The sequence below is a fragment of the Gymnoscopelus braueri genome, assembly GCF_963280865.1.
Source record: "Gymnoscopelus braueri genome assembly, chromosome: 6".
Taxonomy (NCBI): Eukaryota; Metazoa; Chordata; class Actinopteri; order Myctophiformes; family Myctophidae; genus Gymnoscopelus; species Gymnoscopelus braueri.
Genome location: NC_137607.1, coordinates 11,936,443 through 11,961,411, shown reverse-complemented (window position 1 = coordinate 11,961,411; position 24,969 = coordinate 11,936,443). Strand labels below are relative to the sequence as shown.

At 45.1% G+C, this 24,969-nt stretch overlaps 1 protein-coding gene across 1 annotated transcript; it reads right to left on the bottom strand.

Moving 5' to 3' along the window:
• Nucleotides 1-1,801: 1,801 nt before the first annotated feature.
• Nucleotides 1,802-24,643, bottom strand: ndnf (neuron-derived neurotrophic factor). Its single transcript, XM_080430094.1, has 4 exons — nucleotides 24,235-24,643; nucleotides 11,289-11,504; nucleotides 8,991-9,115; nucleotides 1,802-4,509 (listed from the first exon to the last, which is right to left on the bottom strand). Exons 2-4 carry the CDS (start codon nucleotides 11,501-11,503, stop codon nucleotides 3,059-3,061), a joined length of 1,791 nt encoding a protein of 596 aa, XP_080286220.1. The 5' UTR covers nucleotide 11,504; nucleotides 24,235-24,643; the 3' UTR covers nucleotides 1,802-3,058.
• Between the last annotated feature and the right edge of the window lie 326 nt (nucleotides 24,644-24,969).

The following is a 24,969-nucleotide window of genomic DNA, read 5'->3' as shown; positions in this document are numbered from 1 at the left end:
TTTTCCTCTGAGATGTAGTGGAGTAGAAGTAAAAGTATTGAAAATACTCCAGAAAACATTCCTCAAATGTGTACTTAAGTGCAGTACTTGAGTACATGTACTTAGTACTTAGTTACTACCACTGCCAAAGAGATGATGGGTCCATGAGTCAAAGCATAAAGCAGAACAGCCAGGTTTCTTTTGCATAAAAAGGCTTTTAAGTAGACCTTTGAGAGAAGGGTCCCACATCAAAAGAGGGGCTCTTACATTCCAGCTGAAAGGGCTCTCCATTTAGAGGAGAACACAGAACCCATAAAGGTGCTTAGATGCACTATTTCTGTGAGTGAGGTGTAAGGTTGTAGACTCACTCAGGGGGCTTTAGGCTTAGACTTATGATTCTTTATTCCTTTAACACCTGGCGAGTGAGATCACCTTAAAGTTAGAAGAAAAAAGAACATTCCGTGGAAACTGTTCAACCTCAGACACGGTCAGTGGTGGAAAAAGTACTCAAATTCTTTACTTAAGTAAAAGTAGAAATACCACAATGTAGAAATACTCCGATACAAGTAAAAGGCCTGTGTTCCAATACTACTTGAGTAATAGTACAAAAGTATTGGCATCAACATATACTTAAAGTACCAAAAGTAAAAGTACTAGAATGTTTGAAAATAGCAGATCTACAACGCGTCGTGGTGTGGCGCGTTGTGAGCTTGTAGATCGGCTATTTTCAAATAGTCCATGAATAAAATAGGCCTGAAGTGGTTAATGTATGTTTCATAATAGCATAATTTATATCTGCAAAGTAACTAGTAACTAAAGTTTTCAAATAATTGTAGTGGAGTAAAAGTACAATATTTGTCTCTGAGATGTAGTGGAGTAGAAGTAAAAGTATTGGAAATTGGAAATACTCCAGTAAAGTGCAAATACCTCAAAACTGTACTTAAGTACAGTACTTAAGTAAATCTACTTCGTCACTTTCCACCACTGGACTCGTCGACCTTTTTTTTCGGAGTCACACTACTCGCTGATGTCAAGTTATGGTTTTGGGATCACACACACTAACACACACACCCACACCCGCACACGCACACGCGCACGCGCACGTGCACGTGCACGTGCACGCACGCACACACACACACACACACACACACACACACACACACACACACACACACACACACACACAAAAGTATCACATTATGCTTAGGTGGGCACAACTTGGGCGCTGTGTGTGTGTGTGTGTGTGTGTGTGTGTGTGTGTGTGTGTGTGTGTGTGTGTGTGTGTGTGTGTGTGTGTGTGTGTGTGGAGTCTATAAACACAATACACAGCGCTGCCCCTTTCATCTCTGGGTATAGCGATTGACGCAATGCTGCTAACAGCCTGGCATAAAGAACACGACACCCAGGGTGACACAGGGATTACTTGGTTCTATATTTAGTATTTATGTACATGAATATTGGCAGGACAAACTCTGTACACATGTGACACAGCGATACAGTGATAATACACAGACCTCCAGAACACAGGGCGGGACAACGCTTTATACAGACAGAGCTTCTAGAGCAAAACACTGGCTGAGATACACAGGGGAGGGCAGTGGCGTCAGTTCAGCAAAAACTAAGGTATGGCAAGGTTAGGGTTGGCAACTACCAGAGATTAAAATAAGGGACACCTATCCTGAAAAAAATTTTGGGGGTCAAACCCCCCAAAACCCCCGAAATGCATAGAAAACTATGCCTTATATCTATAACACGATGCAAACACAATGGTCTTACACCTGCATTAGGCTACTATTCATGATTTTTTCTTCTTTTTTTTCTCTTCCTGGAGCCAAGGTATGGCACCTTGCCATACCTTGCCATACCCAATTGACGCCCCTGAGGGAGGGAGGGAGGGAGGGGAAGGGGGAATGTCTCGGCTATACCACAATATCCTCTTAGAACTGGAATAATCTTCCTCATAACAGTAATTATCATCTTCAATAAAAAAACGAAAAACAAACAAAAAAAGAGACGTAAAAGTATAAAATAATTTAAATCTCTCCTAAAACACGTATTGAATAATGCACTGAGAGAGCTATACAAGTCTGTTAGATAAGATGCATCCTTCGCAGCTCCACGTAAAAGGGGGAGGGGGGGGGGGGTGGACGGGTGGCAGTGGTGGAAAGTAACTAAGTACACTTACTTAAGTACTGTACTTAAGTACAATTTTGAGGTATTTGTATTTTACTTGAGCGTTTCCAATTTCAATACTTTCGCTTTTACTCCACTACAATTATTTGAAAACTTTAGTTACTTTGTAGATGTTGATTATTATTACAAAACATACATTAACCACTTCAGCCCTATATACATTTCGGCCATTTGAAAATAGCAGATCTACAAGCTCGCTTGTAGATCTGCTATTTTCAAAAGAATGTTATACATTTGAAAACTTGAAATGGGACATTCATGAGTACTTTAAGTACATTTTGATGCCAATACTTTTGTACTTTTACTCAAGTACACTTTGAATTCCGGACTTTCACTTGTAACAGAGTACAGTATATCTATATTGCACAATTGATACTTTTACTTAAGTAAAATGTTTGAGCACTTTTTCCACCACTGGTGGGCGGGGTGTACGGGGGGAGTGGGGGGTCGACAGGACAAACAGATATGACAGACGGTACCAAAGGTCATGCAGCGACAAAGAAGTGCACGAGATGGAGAGAGAGAGAGAGAGAGAGAGAGAGAGAGAGACAGAAAAAAATAAAACAGTATCTTCTCTAAAGTATCTTCCTCTCGATTTCCCCCCGACGCCAAACGGGATGCGGTTAGAATCCCAAAGCCTGGCGAGTCGGCGACATTAACGAAGCACCTCCTCTGGCCACCCGGCCCACTCAGACGTGCCACATTTTTTTGAAGTGTAAACATAAATATACAGGTTGATATCTCTTCTCTACAAACAGTTCAGTCTCTGCCACGAGCCTCATCGGGCTGAGGAGTAGTCAGTCTGTGTTTCAACTCCTTTTTTTAGCAGGATATCACTTACAGTTAAATAAACTTTTTTTTTTTAATATATATATTTATAATAGATTTATTCTTCTGCAGAGCAATATTTCCGTGTTTTCACCAGTTTGCTCTGGTACTTGACGGAGTGGCCGCTGTGAGCCACCACGTAAACGTCCAGCAGGTAGGTCTTGCCCGCCTCCAGGCCCGCGACGGTCTCCGTGGTCACGGCCTTCTGCAGGTTGGGGCTGTGGAAGTACTTGCACAGGACCTTCTCCGACTTCCGGCGCCCCTCCGGCCCGGAGCACTGGTTCTGCTCGCGCCGCCGCTGCTCCTCGCCGTACGCGTCGGCCACCTCCTTGCGGTAGACGCAGTACTTGTTGCGGTCCTGCGTGCCGAGCCACGCCACGGTCACCGAGGTGCACGTGCGCAGCTTGTCGAAGGCCTTGATGCGCGTGTCCTCGGGCAGCGAGGGGAAGGGCTGCTTGCTGGCCGCCCGCGTGGTCGCCAGCACCTTCAGGGTGGACGCGCCCTTCCGGCTGCCCCGCAGGCGGATCAGGTACTTGGCCTTGGGCTTGCCCCGCAGCTGGAACTGCCGCACGCCCTCCACGTTCTGCGAGAGCAGCAGCTTGCCGTCGCGCCGCACCTGCACCTGCACGGCGTCCGCCTGCAGACACGTGTGCACGAACAGCGTGACCCGCTGGTGGGAGGAGACGGGCGCGAAGCGCAGGAACTTGCTGCCCTTCCGCTTGACGAAGACGTCGGACACCTTGCCGTCCTTCAGCTCCACCGTCTTCTGGCGGGCCTCCTCCTTGGTGCGGGCGAACGTGCCCACGTACGCCGTGCTGGTGTTGGTGGCCGCGTTGACGGCGAACACGTCGAAGTAGTGCTGCGTGTCGGGCCTCAGGTCGGACACCGTGAAGATGTTCTTGTTGCCGATGCACACCTTCAGGATGTCCTGGGACACCCGGGGCTTGTTGGCGGCGTAGCCCCCCCGGGGAGGGGAGGAGATCTTGTTGCTGGTGAGGCCGCCCCGGTCCTTGGCGAAGTCGTTGTTGTCGGAGGGCACGAAGCCGAAGTGGGCGAAGTCGAACGGGCTGAAGTCCCGCCCCGGCTTGGGCATGCCCGGCATGAAGGCGTCGTCCCAGGCGTTGGTCATCTTGGCCTCGGCGGCGCACATGCTCTTGAAGTTGTGCTCCCTGTTGATGACCACGCAGTACCGGACGGGCTGGCCCATCAGGGAGGCGGTGGGCGTGGGCTTCCAGGCCAGCGTGACGGTGGTGCGGCCCAGCGCCGTCACGTCCACGCGGGGGTCGTACGGCAGCTCCGGGTAGGGCTGGTCGGACTCGGGCGTGGTGGTGGCGTACACCTGGAAGTGGCTGTCCTTCTCGGTGGACAGCAGCTCCAGCTGGTAGAGGCCGGAGGGCGCGCTGGCGGACACGTAGGACTCCACGTCGTTGCCCTTGTAGGCGAACAGCTCGGTGCCCTCGTCCTGCACCGTCACCTGCTGCTTCTGCTCCTCCAGGGGCTCAGGCTCTCCTGATGGGGGACAAACACACAACAAGACACGAGGCATGTTTAGATTTAATCCTGTGATTATCAACCTTTTTATTAGGGCTGTCACGATTACAAATTTAAGTTGACGATTAATTGTCACTCAAATAATTGCGATTAACGATTTAATTGTGTGTTTGGCGTTGAACATTGGTACAAAATAAATTTCTGTTTGCCTTTTAGGCTTCGTAATAAAACATTGCTCAGGCTAGATATGAAAAATAACTAAATTACTAAATATTTTTATACAATTGAAAATAGCAGAAATGTGACGCGTTGTAAGCTTAGATCTGCTATTTCTGCTTTTTTTATATTTGAAAATGTAGTGACTCTGAGAGTGTACAAATGGAACCAAATGCACCAGTAAGGTTCCTTTTGTATACTGTCTGAGTTATAGACCAATAAGGGGCCATTTGGTTCCTAATCATTTAGCTGGGGACCCGCTGGAACCCTCTCAAGGTGAGACGTTTACATGGACCACATGAACCCTATAGCGTCCCTATTCTGGACATGTCATAAAGAGGGGAACATTCAAGCTTGTCGATTTTGGTGAAGAGATTTGGTGTAGAGGGGGAAGAGGAGGGGTCCAGGACAAGTACAGAGCCCTGGGGGACCTTGGTCAACAGTAGTATTTAGGGTTTAAAAGTGTTTAAAGTTCCAGACCAACAATGTTGCAGTGTTCTAGGTGGTCAGAGCTTTAGTACCCTGCAGACAATTATTCCTGTGATCCTATATTATGCAAAATCTAGATTCTAGACTAGAGTATTAATGTAACTCTCAGTGGCAAAATAAACCTGCAAGGGCGTACGGTAATACAACCGCACGAACTCTGCAAAGTACAAACAAAACTGACCGACTGAGACGCTGCAACGTTGATCCAACATGAAGACGAGATATGAGATGTTTAATGAAAACCACTTTCTCCTTTTTAATGAGACTGGAGAGGAGAAATTATCCACCCACACGAGTGCTAAAAATGAACCATTTAATATGTTAACCCATTCAATCCGGGAGAGCATCTGTGTCATTTTAGATTTGAACCACTTTAACCATTATGTTATACTTCAAAAATGTATACTTTTATACTTCAAAAATAGCAGATCTACAAGCTCATAGCGCGGCACCGAGTGCCGCGCTATGAGCTTGTAGATCTGCTATTTTTGAAAGAAATCTGTGAATATATATGTATTTTAAACCAAAAATGTTTTTACTCAAATCTTTGCTTCAAGGGGGTCGCTGGAACAAAATGTTTTGAGAGGGGGGTCCGCGGCCAATTACATATAATTTTGGGTGGTCCTTGACATGAAAACGTTTGAGAACCACTGATATTATAGCAACATACAGTTTTTTTTCAAGAAACTGTTAGGATCAAGAAGACATTCGTAGAATCCCCCAAAGGCAAAGATTTGAGTTACAAACGTTCGCTTAAAAAAAACATACATTCAAAGATTTGCACAAATGTTCACGGTTTTGCCAAAAAATTGCAGATCTACAAGCTCATAGCCCAAGCTATGAGCTTGTAGATCTGCTATTTTTGAACAGCCAAAGAAATCTAAAAATGACACAGATGCGTTCCCGGCCTTAATGGGTTAAGATCACCGCTCCCCAAGCCTCACGGAACGATTAGCCCCTTCACAGGGCCAGCGGCCCGATGTTTTCACTCTAAACATCCCTAAAGATCACAGGCACTAGTATTCACGTCGGGAGCTCTCAAAGGAGCTCCTTGTGGGCCTACCAAAGGTAAAGGAGACAGTCTCAGGTCTTAGTTCAGGCTTAGCAGAGGAACCATAATATTATGTTAGTCGACCAGAGAGTGGCTTTGCTCGGCGGTTTTGTACTGAAAATTAACGCTCGGAAGATCTTTGCTCCCAGTCGGGGACGTTTTAAGCAAAGAGAGCAGCAGCAGCAAAACACAGGAAGAGAGACGCGGAGGAGTTATGTATTTATCCAATTACAGAGTTCCTCGTTAAGAGTGGCCGCCGGCGCTGTGTCATTCTGTCTGTGGGAAGGAAGTCAGCCCTGTGGTGGGTTCCAAGCAAAGCAGAGTCTGATTGTTGTCACTATGCTCACACATGGTGCTGAATATCTTCTCACCGGGCTCAGTGTGAGAGTCTTCAACCATATCGTTACTTAATAAATCATCTCATGATATGTGACCTGCACCGTCACCTGCTTCACTATTTCTCTCTCTCTCTCCCCCTCTCTCTATCTCTCTATCTCTCTCTCTCTCTCTTTCTCTATCTCTCTCTGATACACACACACACACACACACACACACACACACACACACACACACGATCACATTCAAATGCATGCTCACATTGATCACACATGTTCTTAAAGGGATAGTTCACCCAAAAAAAAAAAAAAAATTGTTTTTGTCGCATTCCTAAGTCAATAATTTGATGACCAGCGGACCGGTAGGCAGCGGTTCCGGTAGGAGAAAACAAAAACATATCCATGAATTGAAGTCTAGATAGGAAAAAAAATGTCATTTTGGGGGTGAACTATCCCTTTAAACCACCACTTTATTCCACAGGTGGGGAGGAGGACTGAGACTGACCTCCTACACATGAGACAGAGTGGGAGTGTGTGACTTTGAAGAAAGAGAAGGAAGGAAAGAAGGAAGGAAGGAAGGAAGGAAGGAAGGAAGGAAGGAAGGAAGGAAGGAAGGAGAGAAGGAAAGAAGGAAGGATGAAAGAATGAATGAAAGAAAGAAAGAAAGAAAGAAAGAAAGAAAGAAAGAAAGAAAGAAAGGAATAGCCTTGGGGCGGGGCAGAGTTTAAGTAAAGGGACCTAATGGTCTTGATTGAGTAGGCAGTGGGCGTGGCCTCTCTGTGAGATTATAGCTGTCCAGCCAGACATCATAAGTGGTCCAGGCTAGACAACCGGCCTAATTAAACGCCACAAAAACACACTGAGTAGGTGTAATTGTGTGAGTGTGTGTCCGCGGGTGTGACTAAAACCGCTTCCAGTCCCCTGTCTAATGTCATGTACCTGAGCCCTAAAAACCCAAACCCTACTGCAGGGGTCTTCAACGTTTTCAGGCCAAGGACCCCCTAGCTGAGAGAGAGATGAAGCAGGGACCCCCTCGATATTGTATAAAATTGTGTTTCAGATTCAACTTTTTTTGTTTACTTGGTCTGCTCTTTTTTTCCCTCAACACCAAACACCTCTTTGCCAAAAAATAGCAGATCTACAAGCTCACAACGCCTCGCAGCGCGAGGCGTTGTGAGCTTGTAGATCTGCTATTTTTGGCTAAAGTTCTCCTCAGAAAAAAAGGGATGCTGTGGTTAAGGTAAAAAAAAAAATCACATCACACAAAGATTTGGCGGACCCCCTGTAGTAACTCTGAGGACCCCCTAGGGGTCCCGGACCCCCTGTTGAAGACCCCTGCCCTACTGTATATAGCCTCAAACCCTATATACTGTAGCCTCAAACATTATAGCCTCAAACCCCAGCGTCGCTATTCTGGGATGAACGTCGCAAAAAAACAAATGCCGATCTACAAGCTCACAAAACGCGTTGCAACGTGACGTGTTAGAGAGCTCGTAGGTTGGCTTGGTTTTCGGTGGAGATGCTGTGGTCTGGAGGAAGAACAATCAAGGGGCCTAGGATAGACCCTGAGGGAAATCCAGTCAACTAAGTATAATCTTTGAATATATATAAATTTTTAAAGCGAACATTTGTAACTCAAATCTTTGCTTCTGGGGGGTCCCTGGAACAAAACATTTTGAGATGGGGGTCCACAGCCAGATACATATCTAAAAAATGTTTTCTAAATCCTAACAGTATGTTGCTATATCAGTGGTGCTCCAACTTTTCCATGTCAAGGACGCCCCAAAATGATATGTATTTGGCCGCGGACCCCCATCTCAAAATATGTTGTTCCAGGGACCCCCCCCAGAAGCACAGATCGGAGTTCAAAATGTTCGCTTTAAAACATATATATATATTCAAAGATTTGCACACAGAAAAGCAGATCTACAAGCTCGTAGCGTGGCAGATGCGTTCCCTGGTCTTAACCCTTTAAGACCTGGAACTGTGTCATTTTTAGATTTGAGCTAAAAAGCATAATTGTACACTTTGGCTATTCAAAAATAGCAGATATACAAGCTCATAGCGCGGCACCGAGTGCCGCGCTATGAACTTGTAGATCTGCTATTTTTGAAAAATCGTGAAAATGTGTGAAAATATTTGAATATAAATATTTTTAAAGCGAACATTTTTAACTCTATTCTTTGCTTCTAGGGGTCCCTGGAACAAAATATTTTGATGGGGGTCCGCGGCCAAATACATATCATTTTGGGGGTCCTTGACATGAAAAAGATTGAGCACCACTGACATAGAAACATAGGTTTTTCAGAAAACTGTTGGGATTTAGGAGACATGTAGAATCAGCTTCAGGTCTTAATGGGTTGATGAAAACATTCTTCACTCCTTCACTCCTACAGTGTCATATGTACCTGAGCCCTCTCCACTCCTGTCCTCTGGCAGCTCCTGGAGCGTCAGCTTCCACTCCAGAGGAGCGTCACAGGGCGTCACCGTCACAGACAGGGGGGTGTTGTCTTCTTCCACCACAAAGTAGTACCTGCCAAGAAACATATAACACAGACTTTTATGTACACGGCCGTATTCACGTGAGCACAACATTATCACATTAACGTGCCATAAGTTCTCCTGTGTATTCTAGTGAAATATGACAGTTATCCACCGTTACTAGCATGGGCCTGTTATGCTATGTGCATGCAGCGATATTAAGCCAATCGCTCTCTCTCTCTCTCTCTCTGCCTGTCTCTGTCTCTCTCTCTCTCTCTCTCTCTGTGTCTCTCTGTCTCTCTTTCTCTCTGTGTCTATCTGTCGCTCTATCTCTCTCTCTCTCTGTCTCTCTCTCTCTGCCTGTCTCTGTCTCTCTCTCTCTGTCTCTCTCTGTGTCTATCTGTCTCTCTCTCTGTGTGTCTCTCTGTATCTCTCTCTCTGTGTGTCTCTCCATCTCTGTCTTTCTCTCTCTGTCTCTGCCTCTCTCTCTACGTCTCTCTCTCTATGTCTCTCTTTCTCTGTCCCCCTCTCTCTCTCTCTCTCCATCTCTGTCTGTCTGTCTGTCTGTCTGTCTGTCTGTCTGTCTGTCTGTCTGTCTGTCTGTCTGTCTGTCTGTCTGTCTGTCTGTCTGTCTGTCTGTCTGTCTGTCTGTCTGTCTGTCTGTCTGTCTGTCTGTCTCTCTGCTTATTTCTCTCTCTCTCTCTTTCTCTCTCTCTCTGTCTGTCTCGGCCTCACTCTGTCTGTCTGTCTCTCTCTCTCTCTCTCTCTCTCTGTCTGTCTCGGCCTCACTCTCTCTCTCTCTCTCTCTCTCTCTCTCTCTCTCTCTCTCTCTCTCTCTCTCTCTCTCTCAAAGTGGCGATGACCTTGGGCTGTTCTCCAAGCTGGCAGGCGGTCAATTCCAACTGACACGACTTTCACATCAATTATTTATTTTCACGTCAACATAGCGGTTCATGTTACAGTACGGGGGGGCGCATCGCGTGACGTTTCCCATCTATTTACAGTAAAGTAGCCATCAACAGGTCTAATGTTTTCCTCTAAGCAGTTATTGCTGAGTTGACACGACCGTGTAATGCAAGAAGAAGTGCCGGAAAATCGCGGACGAGCGCTAAGCCCCCGGACACTATAACAAACATACTACAAAATCTAAAAACAGCTTAAGCTTAGGTAGGCGTTTTATGAATGATGGGTCTGTTCCCAGCGATGGTGGACAGACTGAAGCTGACTGCTGCGAGTAGAGTTGGGATCCGGAAATGGAGGAACCAGTTCCATTCCGCTATTATCGTTTATCGTGATAATCGTATCGGTACCCTCTAGAATTGGTAAAACGCACCTGTAAATCCTATGTATCCCTCTGTTTGTATGTCTGTTTCTTTGTGAGGACTGCGGATGAAAACTAGCATCTTTGCTAAATCCGGTGTATTTACGTCTTGACGTTCATTAATATGCATTGTCCTGTCCAAATAAACAAATGAATGAATAAAGAACGTACTTGATACAGTCTTTGGGTGAACTACTCCTTTAAGGCAGTGGTTCTCAAACTTTTTCATGCCAAGGACCCCCAAAATGATTTGTATTTGGCCACGGACCCCCATCTCAAAATATTTTCTTCCAGGGACCCCCCAGAAGCAAAGATCTGAGTTAAACATGTTGGCTTTAAACATATAAATATACTCAAAGATTTGTGCAAATTTTCAATATCTTTCGATAAATAGCAGATCTACAAGCTCATAGTGCGGTACTCTATACCGCGCTATGAGCTTGCAGATCTGCTATTTTTTAATAGCCAAGGTATACAATAATGGTCAAAGTGGTTAAAATGATTGTGACGCTATATTAACTTATTTAGCATGGGGACCACCTGGTACCCCGGCCAAGGACCCCTGGGGGTCCCCGGACCCCACTTTGAGAACCAATGCTTTAACCCATTAATACCTGGAACGCATCTGTGTCACTTTAAATGTCTTTGGCTATTCAAAAATAGCAGATATACAAGCTCATAGCGCGGCACCGAGTGCCGCGCTATGAACTTGTATATCTGCTATTTTTGAAAAAAAAATTAAAACAATTTTTTTAGATTTTTTTTCCAAAAACTGTTAGGATTTAGATTTCTTTTAAGAATCGCCTCAGGTCTTAAAGGGTTAAGGAACCGAAACAGTTACAATCCCCGGATGCTGGAATGCGACTGAATGCGACCTGTTGTTATTTTTTTTGGCCCCTCTCACCTTTTGGGCGTGTCCCTGAACAGGTAGCCGCTGATCTCGGCTCCGTCGGGTATGACCGAGGAGTCGTGGAACAGGGTCTTGTCTCTGATCTGCATCTGGAAGAGCCCCTCGTCCCGCGTGGGCAGCTTCTGGCCCGCGGTCCCGCCCAGTAAACCCAGTAGCACCACTAGGGCCACGTTCCTCCACAGCCCCGCCCCACTGCACCACCGCCTCATCCTGGGGAAAGACGACACAGAAACGACACTTTATACGTGACTTATAAGAACAACACGACTAGCATGATTTTATACACACGGAAATAGCACTTACGTGACTTGTCACAACGCACAACCGAAGCCTGATTCATACAAAATAGCAGATCTACAAGCTCACAACCCGACGTGTTGTGCTGTGTCACCTGGTTGATCTTCCATTTTCGGCAAGCAACACTGTGAGTATATGCAGTGGTGGAAAAAGTACTCAAATTCTTTACTTAAGTAAAAGTACCAATACTGCAATATAAAAATACTCTGTTACAAGTAAAAGTCCAGAATTAAACATTTACTTGAGTAAAAGTACAAAAGTATTGGCATCAAAATGTACTTAAAGTACCAAAAGTAAAAGTACTAAATATTTGAAAATAGCAGATCTACAAGCTCACAACGCGTCGCGATGCGACGCGTTGTGAGCTTGTAGATCGTCTATTTTCAAATAGCCTAGGTATAAAATAGGGTTAAAGTGGTTAATGTATGTTTCATTATATCATCATTTATATCTGAAAAGTAACTAGTAACTAAAGTTTTCAAATAATTGTAGTGGAGTAAAAGTACAATATTTGCCTCTGAGATGTAGTGGAGTAGAAGTAAAAGTATTGGAAATTGGAAATACTCAAGTAAAGTACAAATACCACAAAATTGTACTTAAGTACAGTACTTAAGTAAATGTACTTAATTACTTTCCACCACTGCAGTATTTGTGTCTATATGCGTACCACCACGGAGGTTGGTAAAAGGGGTAAAAACCCGGGAAGAGAGGCAATAGAACCCGGCGGCCTTCCAGCGGTATGTCTGTCCGCTGTCGGAATAGCAATAGGTGGACTTCCAGGCCCGTGAGAACAACGACAGAGAGCGCTTTAACACCAAGCAGCAGTGCAAGACTAAGAACTTTGTTTCCTCTGGTGATCCAGCCTACAGGACATATACCCAGATGCCCAAAGACGAGGCAGAAAGGCTGGAGACAGTATTGTGTTGTTCTCTGCTGCCATATGTGTGGCGGAGCCGCCACTACTTGTGCCCCATGGTGTGTGCTGAGTGCGTGTTGTATCATCAGTGGTGGAAAGTAACTAAGTACATTTACTTAAGTACTGTACTTAAGTACAATTTTGAGGTATTTGTACTTTACTTGAGAATTTCCAATTTCCAATACTTTTACTTCTACTCCACTACATCTCAGAGTCAAATATTGTACTTTTACTCCACTACATTTACTTGAAAACTTTAGTTACTAGTTACTTTTCATATATAAATTATGATATAATGAAACATACATTAACCACTTTAAACCTATTCTATTCCTAGGCTATTTGAAAATAGCCGATCTACAAGCTCACAACGCGTCGCGATGCGACGCATTGTGAGCTTGTAGATCTGCTATTTTCAAATATGTAGTACTTTTACTTTTGGTACTTTAAGTACATTTTGATGCCAATACTTTTGTACTTTTACTCAAGTACATTTTTAATTCTGGACTTTCACTTGTAACAGAGTATTTTTATATTGCAGTATTGGTACTTTTACTTAAGTAAAGAATTTGAGTACTTTTTCCACCACTGTGTATCATGAGGACATATCCACGAGTCTGTGATAATGTAACCTTTGCTGCACCTAAAATGTGTGTGTCCCTGTATGCTTTCCCTGTGTGTGGACATAAATACATTGTTAAACTGTGTGTGAGGGTGTGTGTGTGTAGCCTGGTAAACCCTCCCTCCGGAAATCTCATTTCTATTTGATTCCTGGAGTGAGTCTGGCATGAACCGCCTCTCTGCAATATTGGCTGTGTATGCCAAACGGCCGCGCCTATCAGCGTCCTCGCTCATTGTTCTGTGATTGACAGCTTACGTTGGCCAATCAGGTGGCGAGTTCGAGTGAGCCCAAAACACGAACGGCAGCCATCTTTTTCTTGTGCGCTATTTTCTCCGCAATTTTTTTACTTCAAAAAGCTCTCTACTTCTATTTTGAGGCACGGAATTTACTTATAAGATATCGTTTGGATAGAATTTAGTTGTTTAACTTCATATATGTGGTCAATTAATCATGACAAAGCCTATTTAAAAATAAAAATGTAGAGAACCGGTAGGGGCGGGCAGTGACACCCATGTATCCGAATAAGGCAACCCATTTTGGGCATGGATCGTCTCAAAAGTCTCGTTGCGTCACATTAGACTGGTGAACTGCTGATTGGCTGAAGGGGAAAAATTATCATTGGCTGAAGGGGTTGTCAGTCAACGGTATTACTCCCGCCCAACTCCAGCACAGCCAATATTACAGAAAGGCGGATCAGGCCAGACTCACTCCTGAAATCAAATGGAAATGAGATTTCCGGAGGGAGGGTTTACCAGGCTAGTGTGTGTGTGTGTGTGTGTACTTGTACAGCTATACTTGTGAGAACCAAATGTGCTCAAAATGAGAGGCTTCTTTAGGGTTAGAAATAGAAGGTTATGGTTAAGGTTTGTAAACCACCAGTGGTGATGGTTAAGGGTAAGCGTTAAGGTTAAGGTTATAGGGAATGAATGCAGTTCATGGAAATCAGTCTACACAAGTATAGCAGTACAAGGATATGTGTGTGTGTGTGTGTGTGTGTGTGTGTGTGTGTGTGTGTGTGTGTGTGTGTGTGTGTGTGTGTGTGTGTGTGTGTGTGTGTGTGTGTGTGTGTGTGTGTGTGTGTGTGTGTGTGCGCGCGCGTGTGCGTGTGCGCGTGCGCGTGTGTGTGCGCCAGTGTAGTTTAAGTATTTCAATATTTTCTTAATGAAGATAAAGCGAATCCCCTCCTTTATCGTGAGAGTAAAAATCCCTCAAACTCTAAACTATAGACCGATATTTTGTCAAATAAATACATTCATAAATTATCTGTGCTGTTTTCTTTGTGTGTGATTTTTCCCTCTTTGGTTTTAGTTTGATTTAGTTTCAAGTCACATTCAGACGGCATTATTTCAAGTGTGTTTTCTGTTGCTCTCTCTTTTTTATATACATATTTTTTGTCTCAAAACACAGTGTACTGTTGGTTTGGGCCAGAGAGAGAATGTGTCCAGAGCAATTATTTGATCCGTCCAAAGTGGAATTAAAAAGTCCACACAGTCTCTCTCTTCCAATCCCACTCCACTCTTATCTTGGCTTCGGCTAAAAAACACATCTCATTATTCTTCATGATTGCTTCTACATTTTTTGGGGAGGGTTGTGAGATCAAGTTTTAAATTATAGTTGGCAGTTTAGTTTCTTTTGTGTCACTTCTTATTTGTATTGCACTTTACAAAAAAGAAAAATGCATGGTTCTTTTTTTATGTCGCGTTGAGATTGTAAGTGTCAGCTTTTCTTCACTTTCATAACCTCAGAACAGCGTGATAACACAGAAAGGCACCACAGCACAATCCTGAGAGTACATTTGACACTTAAAAGTGTAAAAACAGGCCGTTAGGATTTGATAGACAATGGAAAGTGACTGGCCTGGGGTCGCAGACCTATGATTTATGAGATTAACCCATTGAGACCGGGGGAAAAATCTGTGCCATTTTTCGATTTCTTTGGCAATTCAAAAATAGCAGATCTACAAGCTCGTAGCGAGGCACAGAGTGCCGCGATATGAGCTTGTAGATCTGCTTTTTTTTTTTTAAATCGTGAAAATGTGTGCAAATCTTTGAATATATTTGAAGCGAACATTTGTAACTCAAATCTTTGCTTCTGGGGATTCTACAAATGTCTTCTAAATCTGAAAAAACGTATGTTGCTATAATCAGTGGTTCTCAAACTTTTTCATGTGAAGGACCCCCAAAATGATATGTATTTGTCCTGCGGATCCCCATCTCAAAATGTGTTGTTCCAGGGACCCCCAGAAGCAAAGATTTTAGTTCCCTTTAATATATATATATATATTCAAATATTTGCACAAATGTTCAAGATTTAAAAAGAAATAGCAGATCTACAAGCTCATAGCGCGGCACTTGGTGCCGCGCTATGAGCTTGTATATCTGGTATTTTTGTATAGCCAAAGTATTTAAATATAGATAAAGTGGTTACACAGATGCGTTCCCGGTTTATATGGGTTAAAATGGAAGGGGAGGCCGGGGGGGCGGTGGGGGGGGGGGGGTATAATATTCAGTATGAATCTATATAAAAGCTCATAGACACTGATAAAGGGACTCAGGTGAAGCAGACTGTGGAGCTCACATATCCCCACAGTCTATTGATCTGGGGCCACATTGATTGCAGCTGATGGGAAGGGAACGCCAAATCCCGGGTGATTTAATCAGCGTAATGACGGCGGAGGATTAGCCTGATACTTTACTGCCATTTACTGAGAGAGAGAGAGAGAGAGAGAGAGAGAGGGTGTCCTTTTAACGACCTCTCTCCCTCTCTCACTTCACCCTCTCTTTCTTCTTTGGCCCTGATCACCCCCCCCCCCCCCCCCACCCCACACACACACACACACACACACACACACGCCCCCAACTCCCCCTTTTTTCCATCTCCTTCAGAAAAGATTGCTATAATCTCCTCTCCTCCTCGTTCACACGTGTGAAAATATAAGCCATATCCCTCCTGTTTTTTGCCGTCGGGAACGTCATACCGTGTAAAGTGGTGTGATGTTTCCCCCTCACTATAGAAAGTGAGAGAGAAAAGCCCCTAAAGCCAGATGTTTACTTTGTCTTACAAATGGTGTCGCACGCCCCCCCCCCCCCAAAAAACAGCCGACCTACAATGGTCAACAATGATCTATTCTACAGTGATCTACAGCGGTCAACAATGATCCACGATGGTCTACTACAGTGATTTACAACGGCTGATCTACAATGGTGTTGTTATGTGCCGACAAATAGCCCATCTACAAGCTCACAACACATCGCAATGTGGCGGCACGTTGTAAGCTCGTACAATAGACCAGATATTTGTAGATCGGCTGTCGTATGAGCTCGTAGATCAGTTATTTTCGGCACGTGACAACATTGTACGACAGAGTACGTATCCAGCATGAGGGTAAGGTTAACCCATTAAGACCTGGAACTGTGTCATTTATAGATTTGAGCTAAAAAGCATTATTTTACACTTTGGGCTATTCAAAAATAGCAGATCTACAAGCTCATAGCGCGGCACCGAGTGCCGCGCTACGAGCTTGTAGATCTGCTATTTTTGAAAAATCGTGAAAATGTGTGCAAATCTTTGAATATATGTATTTTTAAAGCGAACATTTTTAACTCAAATCTTTGCTTCTGGGGGGTTCCTGGAACAAAATATTTTGATGGGGGTCTGCGGCCAAATACATATAATTTTGGGGGTCCTTGACATGAAAAAGATTGAGCACCACTGATATAGAAACCTACGTTTTTCAGAAAGCAGTTGAGATTTAGGAGACATGTAGAATCGGCTTCAGGTCTCAATGGGTTAAGGTTAGGGTTAGGGTAAGGTCACACATCTGCGCCAGAAGCGTTGTAGCCAACAATGACAATTTCCCATGTTGTCTTGCGGGTTGTGGGTATAGTGCTGCCAGTTTTCTGGTGTGTAGTTTGTTTGATTTACATTGGAGTGGATGGCTCACTATAAGAAAACTACAAGACGATTTACATTGGAGTGAATGGCTCACTATGAGAAAACGACAAGCCAAGCTTCCAAATGGGGTCAACCACGGCACTTCTTTTCTTATGGTTGATGCCCGGTCAAAGTTCACCGATGTTGAACTCCACACTTAAGACGCGCTGAAATCGACCGGACGCTCTCTCTATGAATCTATGGAGTACAAAGGACCCCAATGGAAACAAGCCATAGGCTTTCTTGGGTTTTAAATCCTATTAGCTGACCTTGTATTGAACTGTACTTTGATGAGCTTTTCTTCTGCAAACTTCTAAAAAAGTATTCAATCAATCAATCAAAACGCTTCACCCCGCAGAATGGAAGTGAACGGTACGCTGACGCTCCTGAAGAGCATGTTTGAAAGTCAAACCAGAGGAGTGGAGTCTAGAGCCAGGCCCTGCCGCTGTCCTCACACGCTATACACACACTGCTGCACACACGCCGTACACACGCTATACACACGCTATGCTATATACACACTTCATTACGATGTGATCTGCCTTTTAAAACACAAGCCAGGGGAAAGGCCCTTTGACAGCTGCTGTCAGTGTCTCTCCGTCTCCCCTTGTTGTCTGGGCCCGTCACACCGCTAGACTTCACACAGCTAAAGAAAGAGCCTCGCGTAAAGTGGTACTTTGAGGTTTTCTGACTCACACACACACACCCACACACACACACGCAGGCACACGCGCACACACACGCACACACACACACACACACACACACACACACACACACACACACACACACACACACACACACACACACACACACACACACACGCACACACACACACAGAGAGAGAGAGAGAGAGAGATCCTTATCTCTCCAGCTTGTCTCGTTCCACTTCAGAAGCGTGTCGGCGCGGAACAAAGACATGTCTATTAATACTCAAGACAGCGCTGATGGTGGTATGTACGGAGCCGCTCAGGGCTTGTCTTTCATGCCCGTCCCAGTACAGCGCGCAGACACAAGGAGGAGGAGGAGGAGGGCCCCCCGCAGAGGAGAGGAGGCCCCCCCCCCCCCCCTCCCCATCCCCCGTGCCCCCGGGGGGCCCCCGGCTAGCGTTATCAAACCCACAAGACCGGCTGAACCACAGCCGATGTCGTCAACTATAATGTCTGTTCTCACTCACGCTGTAGCAGCAGTTCCATCACCAATACCGCTCGCCAGACCAGGTTTTTTTCAGACATAACCGCCGCGGTGGCACGTTTGATGTGCGCTGTGTTACGTGACCCCCCGTCCCCCCCACACCACCACCTCGTGCGGCTGCGCTTCCTCGCACGTAAAACGCACCGCTACAGTCTGAGCTACACAGTCAATATTTTCCCTCATACCAAAATCCCATGGGCCATTGCCACTAGATATTACGTTGCCTGCCTCCCTCCCCCCCGAGCCGGATTCAGAGCGGATGAGTGCGTCAAACTTTTTTTATTTCTTTGGCTATTCAAAAATAACAGATCTACAAGCTCATTGCGCAATGAGCATGTAGATCTGCCTTTCTTTTTATCATGAACATTTTTGCAAATCTTTGAATATATATATATTTTTTTTTTTCTTTTTTAAAGCGAACATTAGTAACTCAAATCTTTGCTTCTGGGGATTCTACAAATGTCTTCTAAATCCTAACGTTTTTTTTTAAACTTATGTTGCTATAATATCAGTGGTTCTCAAACTTTTTCATCTCATAAATATGTTGTTCCAGGGACCCCCATGGAAAGTTATTTGAGTTGACTTCCTCGCACGTAAAACGCACCACTACAGTCTGAGCTGTACAGTCAATATTTTCCCCTCATACCAAAATCCCAAGGGCCATTGCCCACTAAATATTACGTTGCCTGCCCCCCCGATACGGATTCATAACGGATGAGTGCGTCTCTGAAAGATGACACCTGCACATTAGGGTTCGCTCGCTCGCTCGCAGCGCTGCTGGTTGTCTTCTGGTCCCTGTGGTTTGCGTCGGAATAGGCTCACATCAGTCAGGCATTTGGGGCTCGCACGCCGTTCCGAACCGACCCCGCTTGTGTGCGTAAAGGAAGGATACGGCCCTGCGCCATTCTCATGCCACGGAAGCGGGCCTTTACCAAAATAAAACATCAAAAACACGGGCCGCATCTGGAACAAATAAAGCCTAATGTTTAATTAGAGTGAGGAGAATGTATGATCGTAATTTGGTGGGGGAAGATAATTTTAAGGCCGGGTCGCCCGCAATCGTGTCAACTTTGTTTTGCTGCCTGCCGCTGCTCTTTTATTTATTTATTTATTTATTTATTCATTTATTTTTCAAAGTTTGGCTCGGACCGGAACTTTGTTCCAAAACTTTTTGGTTGAGTGAAGAAAAAATAACAGCCTGATGCATTTTAAATGGGAAACTTGTGGAAAGTGAAGCACTGCGTAAGCGGATTACTGGGGGGGGGAATGCTTCAGTCTAGACTCTAACTGATAGATGAAGTAACACACTGAGTATTTTCTCCAATATAGCTGATGTTTAGAACATTCCATGGCTATCAATCAATCCCCCAAAAAATCACATATGCCATAATGATGCCTCTGCAAAAAAAACAAAACAACAGCTCTAAATCAATGTTTATAAATCCCAAAGCTTGTCAACTTGCAGACAACTCCATCTATCAGCAATCTAAGAAAACCCCTTCATGTAAAAGTTCTCATGTGATTACTGATGCTTTGATTATAGCTCCGAGCGAATGGAACACATTTACATTTCTGCAATAACAACTTTGACCCTGGACACTTTTCAGGACCATTACAAAGCCGAGGGGGGAATTATTACAGCCACAGTGCAGCACCAGTTGTTCACACCATGTCCTCGCGTGTCCCACATGGATGCAATCTTTTCCCAATGACATCAATCAACCGACTCATTACCATCATCAGCCGGTCTGTTCATGACCAGATTAAAGTCAAATGAAAGCGTACGACAATTTTTACAAGTACTGTACAGTATGCACCAGAGAGCTGATCACACAACATGAAAACCTTCAACAGCGAAGATCATTCACAATTCACCAGAGTACAACAATGAAATGGTGACAGCTCAATTGTGTTTTCTCTCTGTGTTTTCTCACGTGCAATACAGTACATGCATGCGTGTGTGTGTGTGTGTGTGTGTGTGTACTTGTACTACTATAGTTTTGAGGGCCGAATGTCCCCACGATTTGTGAAATAGACATTGTGAGGACACTTGTCCTGGTCCTTACAAGAGAAAGGGCTGTTTTATGGTTGAAAAATACTTTTTTGAGATAGGTTTACAAATAGGAAAATATTCAGGTTGGGCTCAGGTTTAGGGGTTAGGGTTGGAGTTAACGCCTGATTTATTATGCTTACTGTAACTGCGTGCCAGTGTCATACACCAAAAAATAGCAGATCTACAAGCTCACAATGTGTCACGCTGCAACGCAGAGCTAGCAAAAATCTGCAATCTTTTTTTCAGATTCCTAGCTTGTGAGTACAAACGTGTGTGTGTGTGTGTGCGTGTGCGTGTGCGTGTGCGTGTGTGTGTGTGTGTGTGTGTGTGTGTGTGTGTGTGTGTGTGTGTGTGTGTGTGTGTGTGTGTGTGCGTGTGTGTGCACGTGTGTGTGCATGGGTGTGTGTGTGTGGGTGTGTGTGTAACGCGCAAAACTGCTATTCCAGCCGCCAATGAGAGGCAACAGCCTCTGTGATCTTGAGCACATGCTGGAATCTGTGCAATGAGCCGTCTCTGAACATGAAACAGGACACAAAGTAACAGCTTACAGACGCCGTGCACGTCGTCTACAGCACACGTGTGCACGTTTACAGGTGCATGATCGCCACACTGTAATAGCCAGCCTCGACACACACAGCAAATCCTGGGTTGACCTCTTGAGAGTGAACAAATGGACCCGCGTAAGGGTCCCCCTTTACGCTCCCATAAGACATAAACAAACACCCAGGATTCTTAGAGAGTATTCTCTCCCCTCTCTCCAGCTCCCTGTCAGGGTGGAGGAAGCATCCTGCCTTGCAGGACACATGGAGCTCATTAGCAGAACAGGGGGAAGGGCGGGGGGGGAATAAAAAGACACTTTAATTTCAACACAAATAAAGAGACATTTCGGATTCCACCCGACGCCTGGCAGCAGGGCTCGTGGGGGGAACCTGGAGCCCCTGTGTGTTTTCTTAAGAGGGGGGGGGGGGTGGGCTTCGCCAGGCAGATTTACGGTAGGTCTGCAGTAGCGAGCTCCATCACGTCTGTCACTTCAGGGCCAAACGCAGGAGGGATTGGATGTGTGGAAGCGGAGAGGACCGGGGGTACCGCATGGAGCCAGGGATGGAACCGCACCGCACAGGACCGGGACCCATAAGCGCTGTAGCCGGGCCAAACCCAGCCATGCAGGTCTGGGGCGCTCTCGGAGAGCCAAGCGCTTCGTTGGTACAGACTGCGGTAGATAGATCCTGTATGTGTGTGTGTGTGTGTGTGTGTGTGTGTGTGTGTGTGTGTGTGTGTGTCCATCCAAACCATAAAATTCCTCCGTCCCAGACTGTGCGTAAGTCTAAAAGTCATCACTCACAACCTGTCTCGGGGCCATCCACAACATCACTCACACAGCTGAGGCTCCTCAACTATCCGCATCACCAGAGAACCACGAAGACACGCTGGCGAGAATACGAGAACGCTGTGAGGAGCGGAGGAGGAGGAGGAGGAGAGCCCAGTTTCCTTCTTCTCCGCCATCCTCTGCTTTATGGTGCATCTCTTATAGGAGGGGGGGGGGGCTTTTTAGAGCTGCTGCGTCCTGGAATGTCTCTTGGAAGGAGAGAGGGGTCAGGTCACAAGGGGCCACACTTTTCTAGGGCCCGGCGGTACAAATGAGCCATTCAAAATGTTAGGGAGGGGAGGGACCTCTGGCTTGCCTCTGTCATCCCTGACTGAGACGAGGATGATCACACTGATTAAGAGGGCAGGCAGAGTGCCCCATGGGAAAGTCACCCACCCACCCAAAGTCCCCCACACCCACACCCACCATCTAAGGATAAGGGCACAGAGCAGCAAGCGTCGTGGGAAATGAGAGCATTATGTTCTTGTTTGGGGGGGGCAGAGGAGAGAGGAGCACAGAAAGCTCTCTTCAGGCTGAAGGCAGTGCCTCCATCAGGGGAGCATAATGACGGCCTTTCGCAGCAGCGTGGTGGTGGTGGACGATGAATAATTTAACGAGGAAATAAAAACGTGTCGCCTTAATCTTCGACATGGGGATGTGACGTCCAGGGCTGGACAAAAGGCAACGTGGACCCGGGACTGTATATATACACTGGAGCCTGTCACTTCTTTTCCCTCTCTCTCTCTCTCCTCACCCCCCCCCCCCCCCCCCCCCGGGACGGGACACATAAATGGGGCTGCAAGCAGCAGCAGCAGCAACACTGAGGCTGGAATTCTTTCAGCCTCAGAGTTTTCATATGCAAATCACGGTTTAGTTACGGTATGCAACGCGGACCTTCCCATTTTCAGGACTTTTTTTTTTGTGTTCATGATTCATTCTCCTCTGCGAGAAAGAAGGAGAAGGAGACGGAGGAGGGAGGCAAGGCAGTGTGTGGTGGTGGCTTCACCCTAGCTACTAAATACAGTTATTCAAATTCCCATTCCCCGAGTCTGTCTCTCATTAAATACGTTGAGATTCAAAGAGGGGAAAAAGGAAAAACTAAAACACAAAACAAAACATAACATGGGGAGCTGCTAGAATAAAGCTTCCAAACTAAACTTCTCAGCATCTCAACTTGCCCTGGCAAAACTTTGTACGAATATAAAGATGTTGGTGTAAGTTCTGCTCTTTTAGCCTATTTACTCTTTCAATCAAATAGTATTGAAATACCCATTGAGCTGATAGGAGTAAACACATATGCTATTCCAATACAATACAGACCTCTTATTTTCTGCCAGCTTATAGATCTACTTTCAGAGGTGTGAAAGTAAGTTCTCTGTGTCCATAGCCCAGTTTAGGGTTTGTTGCAGGTGCTTAACGCTCAGAGGGTGATAGATAGATAGAACCTCTATGAAAATGACTTGTTCTGCATCCACAAAGCAGAGAGAGAATAGACATTATATTATAGGGTCCATAGAAATGGCCGAGGAAGGATGCATATTGGTGTGTGTGTGTGTGTGTGTGTGTGTGTGTGTGTGTGTGTGTGTGTGTGTGTGTGTGTGTGTGTGTGTGTGTGTGTGTGTGTGTGAGAGCATGGCATGAGAACCCTGAAGCCAGTGGGTCTATAGGCTATACACTTCGTCCTACAGTGGTGTCGCTCGCCGAAAACAGCAGATCTACAAGCTCACAACGCGTCACTGTGTAGGGCGTTGTGAGCTTGTAGATCTACTATTTTCAGTGATAAATTATAGAGCATACAAAAGAACACAATGCAAGGGGGGACATTTCAAGACTGTCCTTAATATAAACTAAACTAAAACATAAAAAGTGCACCCGTTTTTAAACGTGCAAAACACAACCGGCAAAGTTTAAAAAAATAAATATATTAAAAAAATAAAGAACAAATTAAAAAAGCATGCGAGTTGGGACTTGATTGAAAACTTGTTTGATAAAAAAAGAAAACCGTTTAACTTCCCCGGATAGCAGTTGTAATAAACCGCAAAAACCCTCTTTATCTGGCAGGCGCTTCAAAGGAGCAAACAGTCCTGCTTTTTATTCTAGGATTCCGCTTTATTTCCAACTTTTCCCCCTTTTATTTCCAAAAGCGCTTCTAATGATTGAACCATATAACTTGTACTGATTGAACTACGGTGGGGCTATAAAGTCTAAATAAAGCATCATAATAAAGATCCGGGGGGGGGGGGGGGGATAATTAGTTTTAGTGTTTTTTTGCATCATCAGCTAATTGAACAAAGTCTAAATAAAGCATCATATTAAAGATCCTGGGTGGAATAATTCGTTTTTTATTTCATCATCAGCTGATTGAGTGGATCAGAAGTCCCGCTTCATAACGTGCATCAGATCAGATGGTCGATCAGATCATAGACTGGATCAGATGCGATCAGAGTGTGATTTCTGGATACATTGTGACAAAGTTGTGGCTGATCGCATCATGAAATCAGCCACAACTTTGTCACAATGTATCCAGACAAATGTATCCGTTCAGAGACACTGACTTACCTTATAGATGGGATCGAAGCGTCAATAAAGCGATAAAAGTTGGATCAAAGATGATCGCAGTGGGTTTTATTCTTCTTGTGTTCAAAAACACTGATATCACCGCAATTAAAAAGGAGGAATGATAAAATAGCCTCGAACAAACAACTCAAACGTGGGACTTCTGTTTTTGAATCAAAGAAAAGTCTGTCCTCCTCTTCTTCAACAGTCCAATAGTTTCCTCAGTTGTTGTGATGTAATAAAGTATCAATAATACGGGATCGATCGTGGATTAATTGGGAGACGAGAGGCTGCAGACAGTGCGTGTCTCCAGTGTGTGTGAGTGGATCTATCCTCTGCGATCCTCTGAGCAGTTAGATCCTGTCCTTATGTATGAGTGGATTTATCCTGACTGGAGTGGAGAGAGTCCTGTGATCCTGTCCTTCCACAGCTCGCTTACTCTCTCTCTCTCTCTCTCTCTCTCTCTCTCTCTGCGTGCAGTGCAGTGCAGTGCAGTGCCGTGTGTGTGTGTGTGTGTGTGTGTGTGTGTGTGTGTGTGTGTGTGTGTGTGTGTGTGTGTGTGTGTGTGTGTGTGTGTGCGTGTGTGCGTGCGTGCGTGCGTGCGTGCGTGCGTGTGTGTGTGTGTGTGTGTGGGAATGAGAGCGCTCCAGGAACCAACTCCAGTGGTGTGAAGTAACAAGTACATTTATTCAAGTACTGTCCTTAAGTACACTTTTGAGGATTTTTTTTACTTTAGAG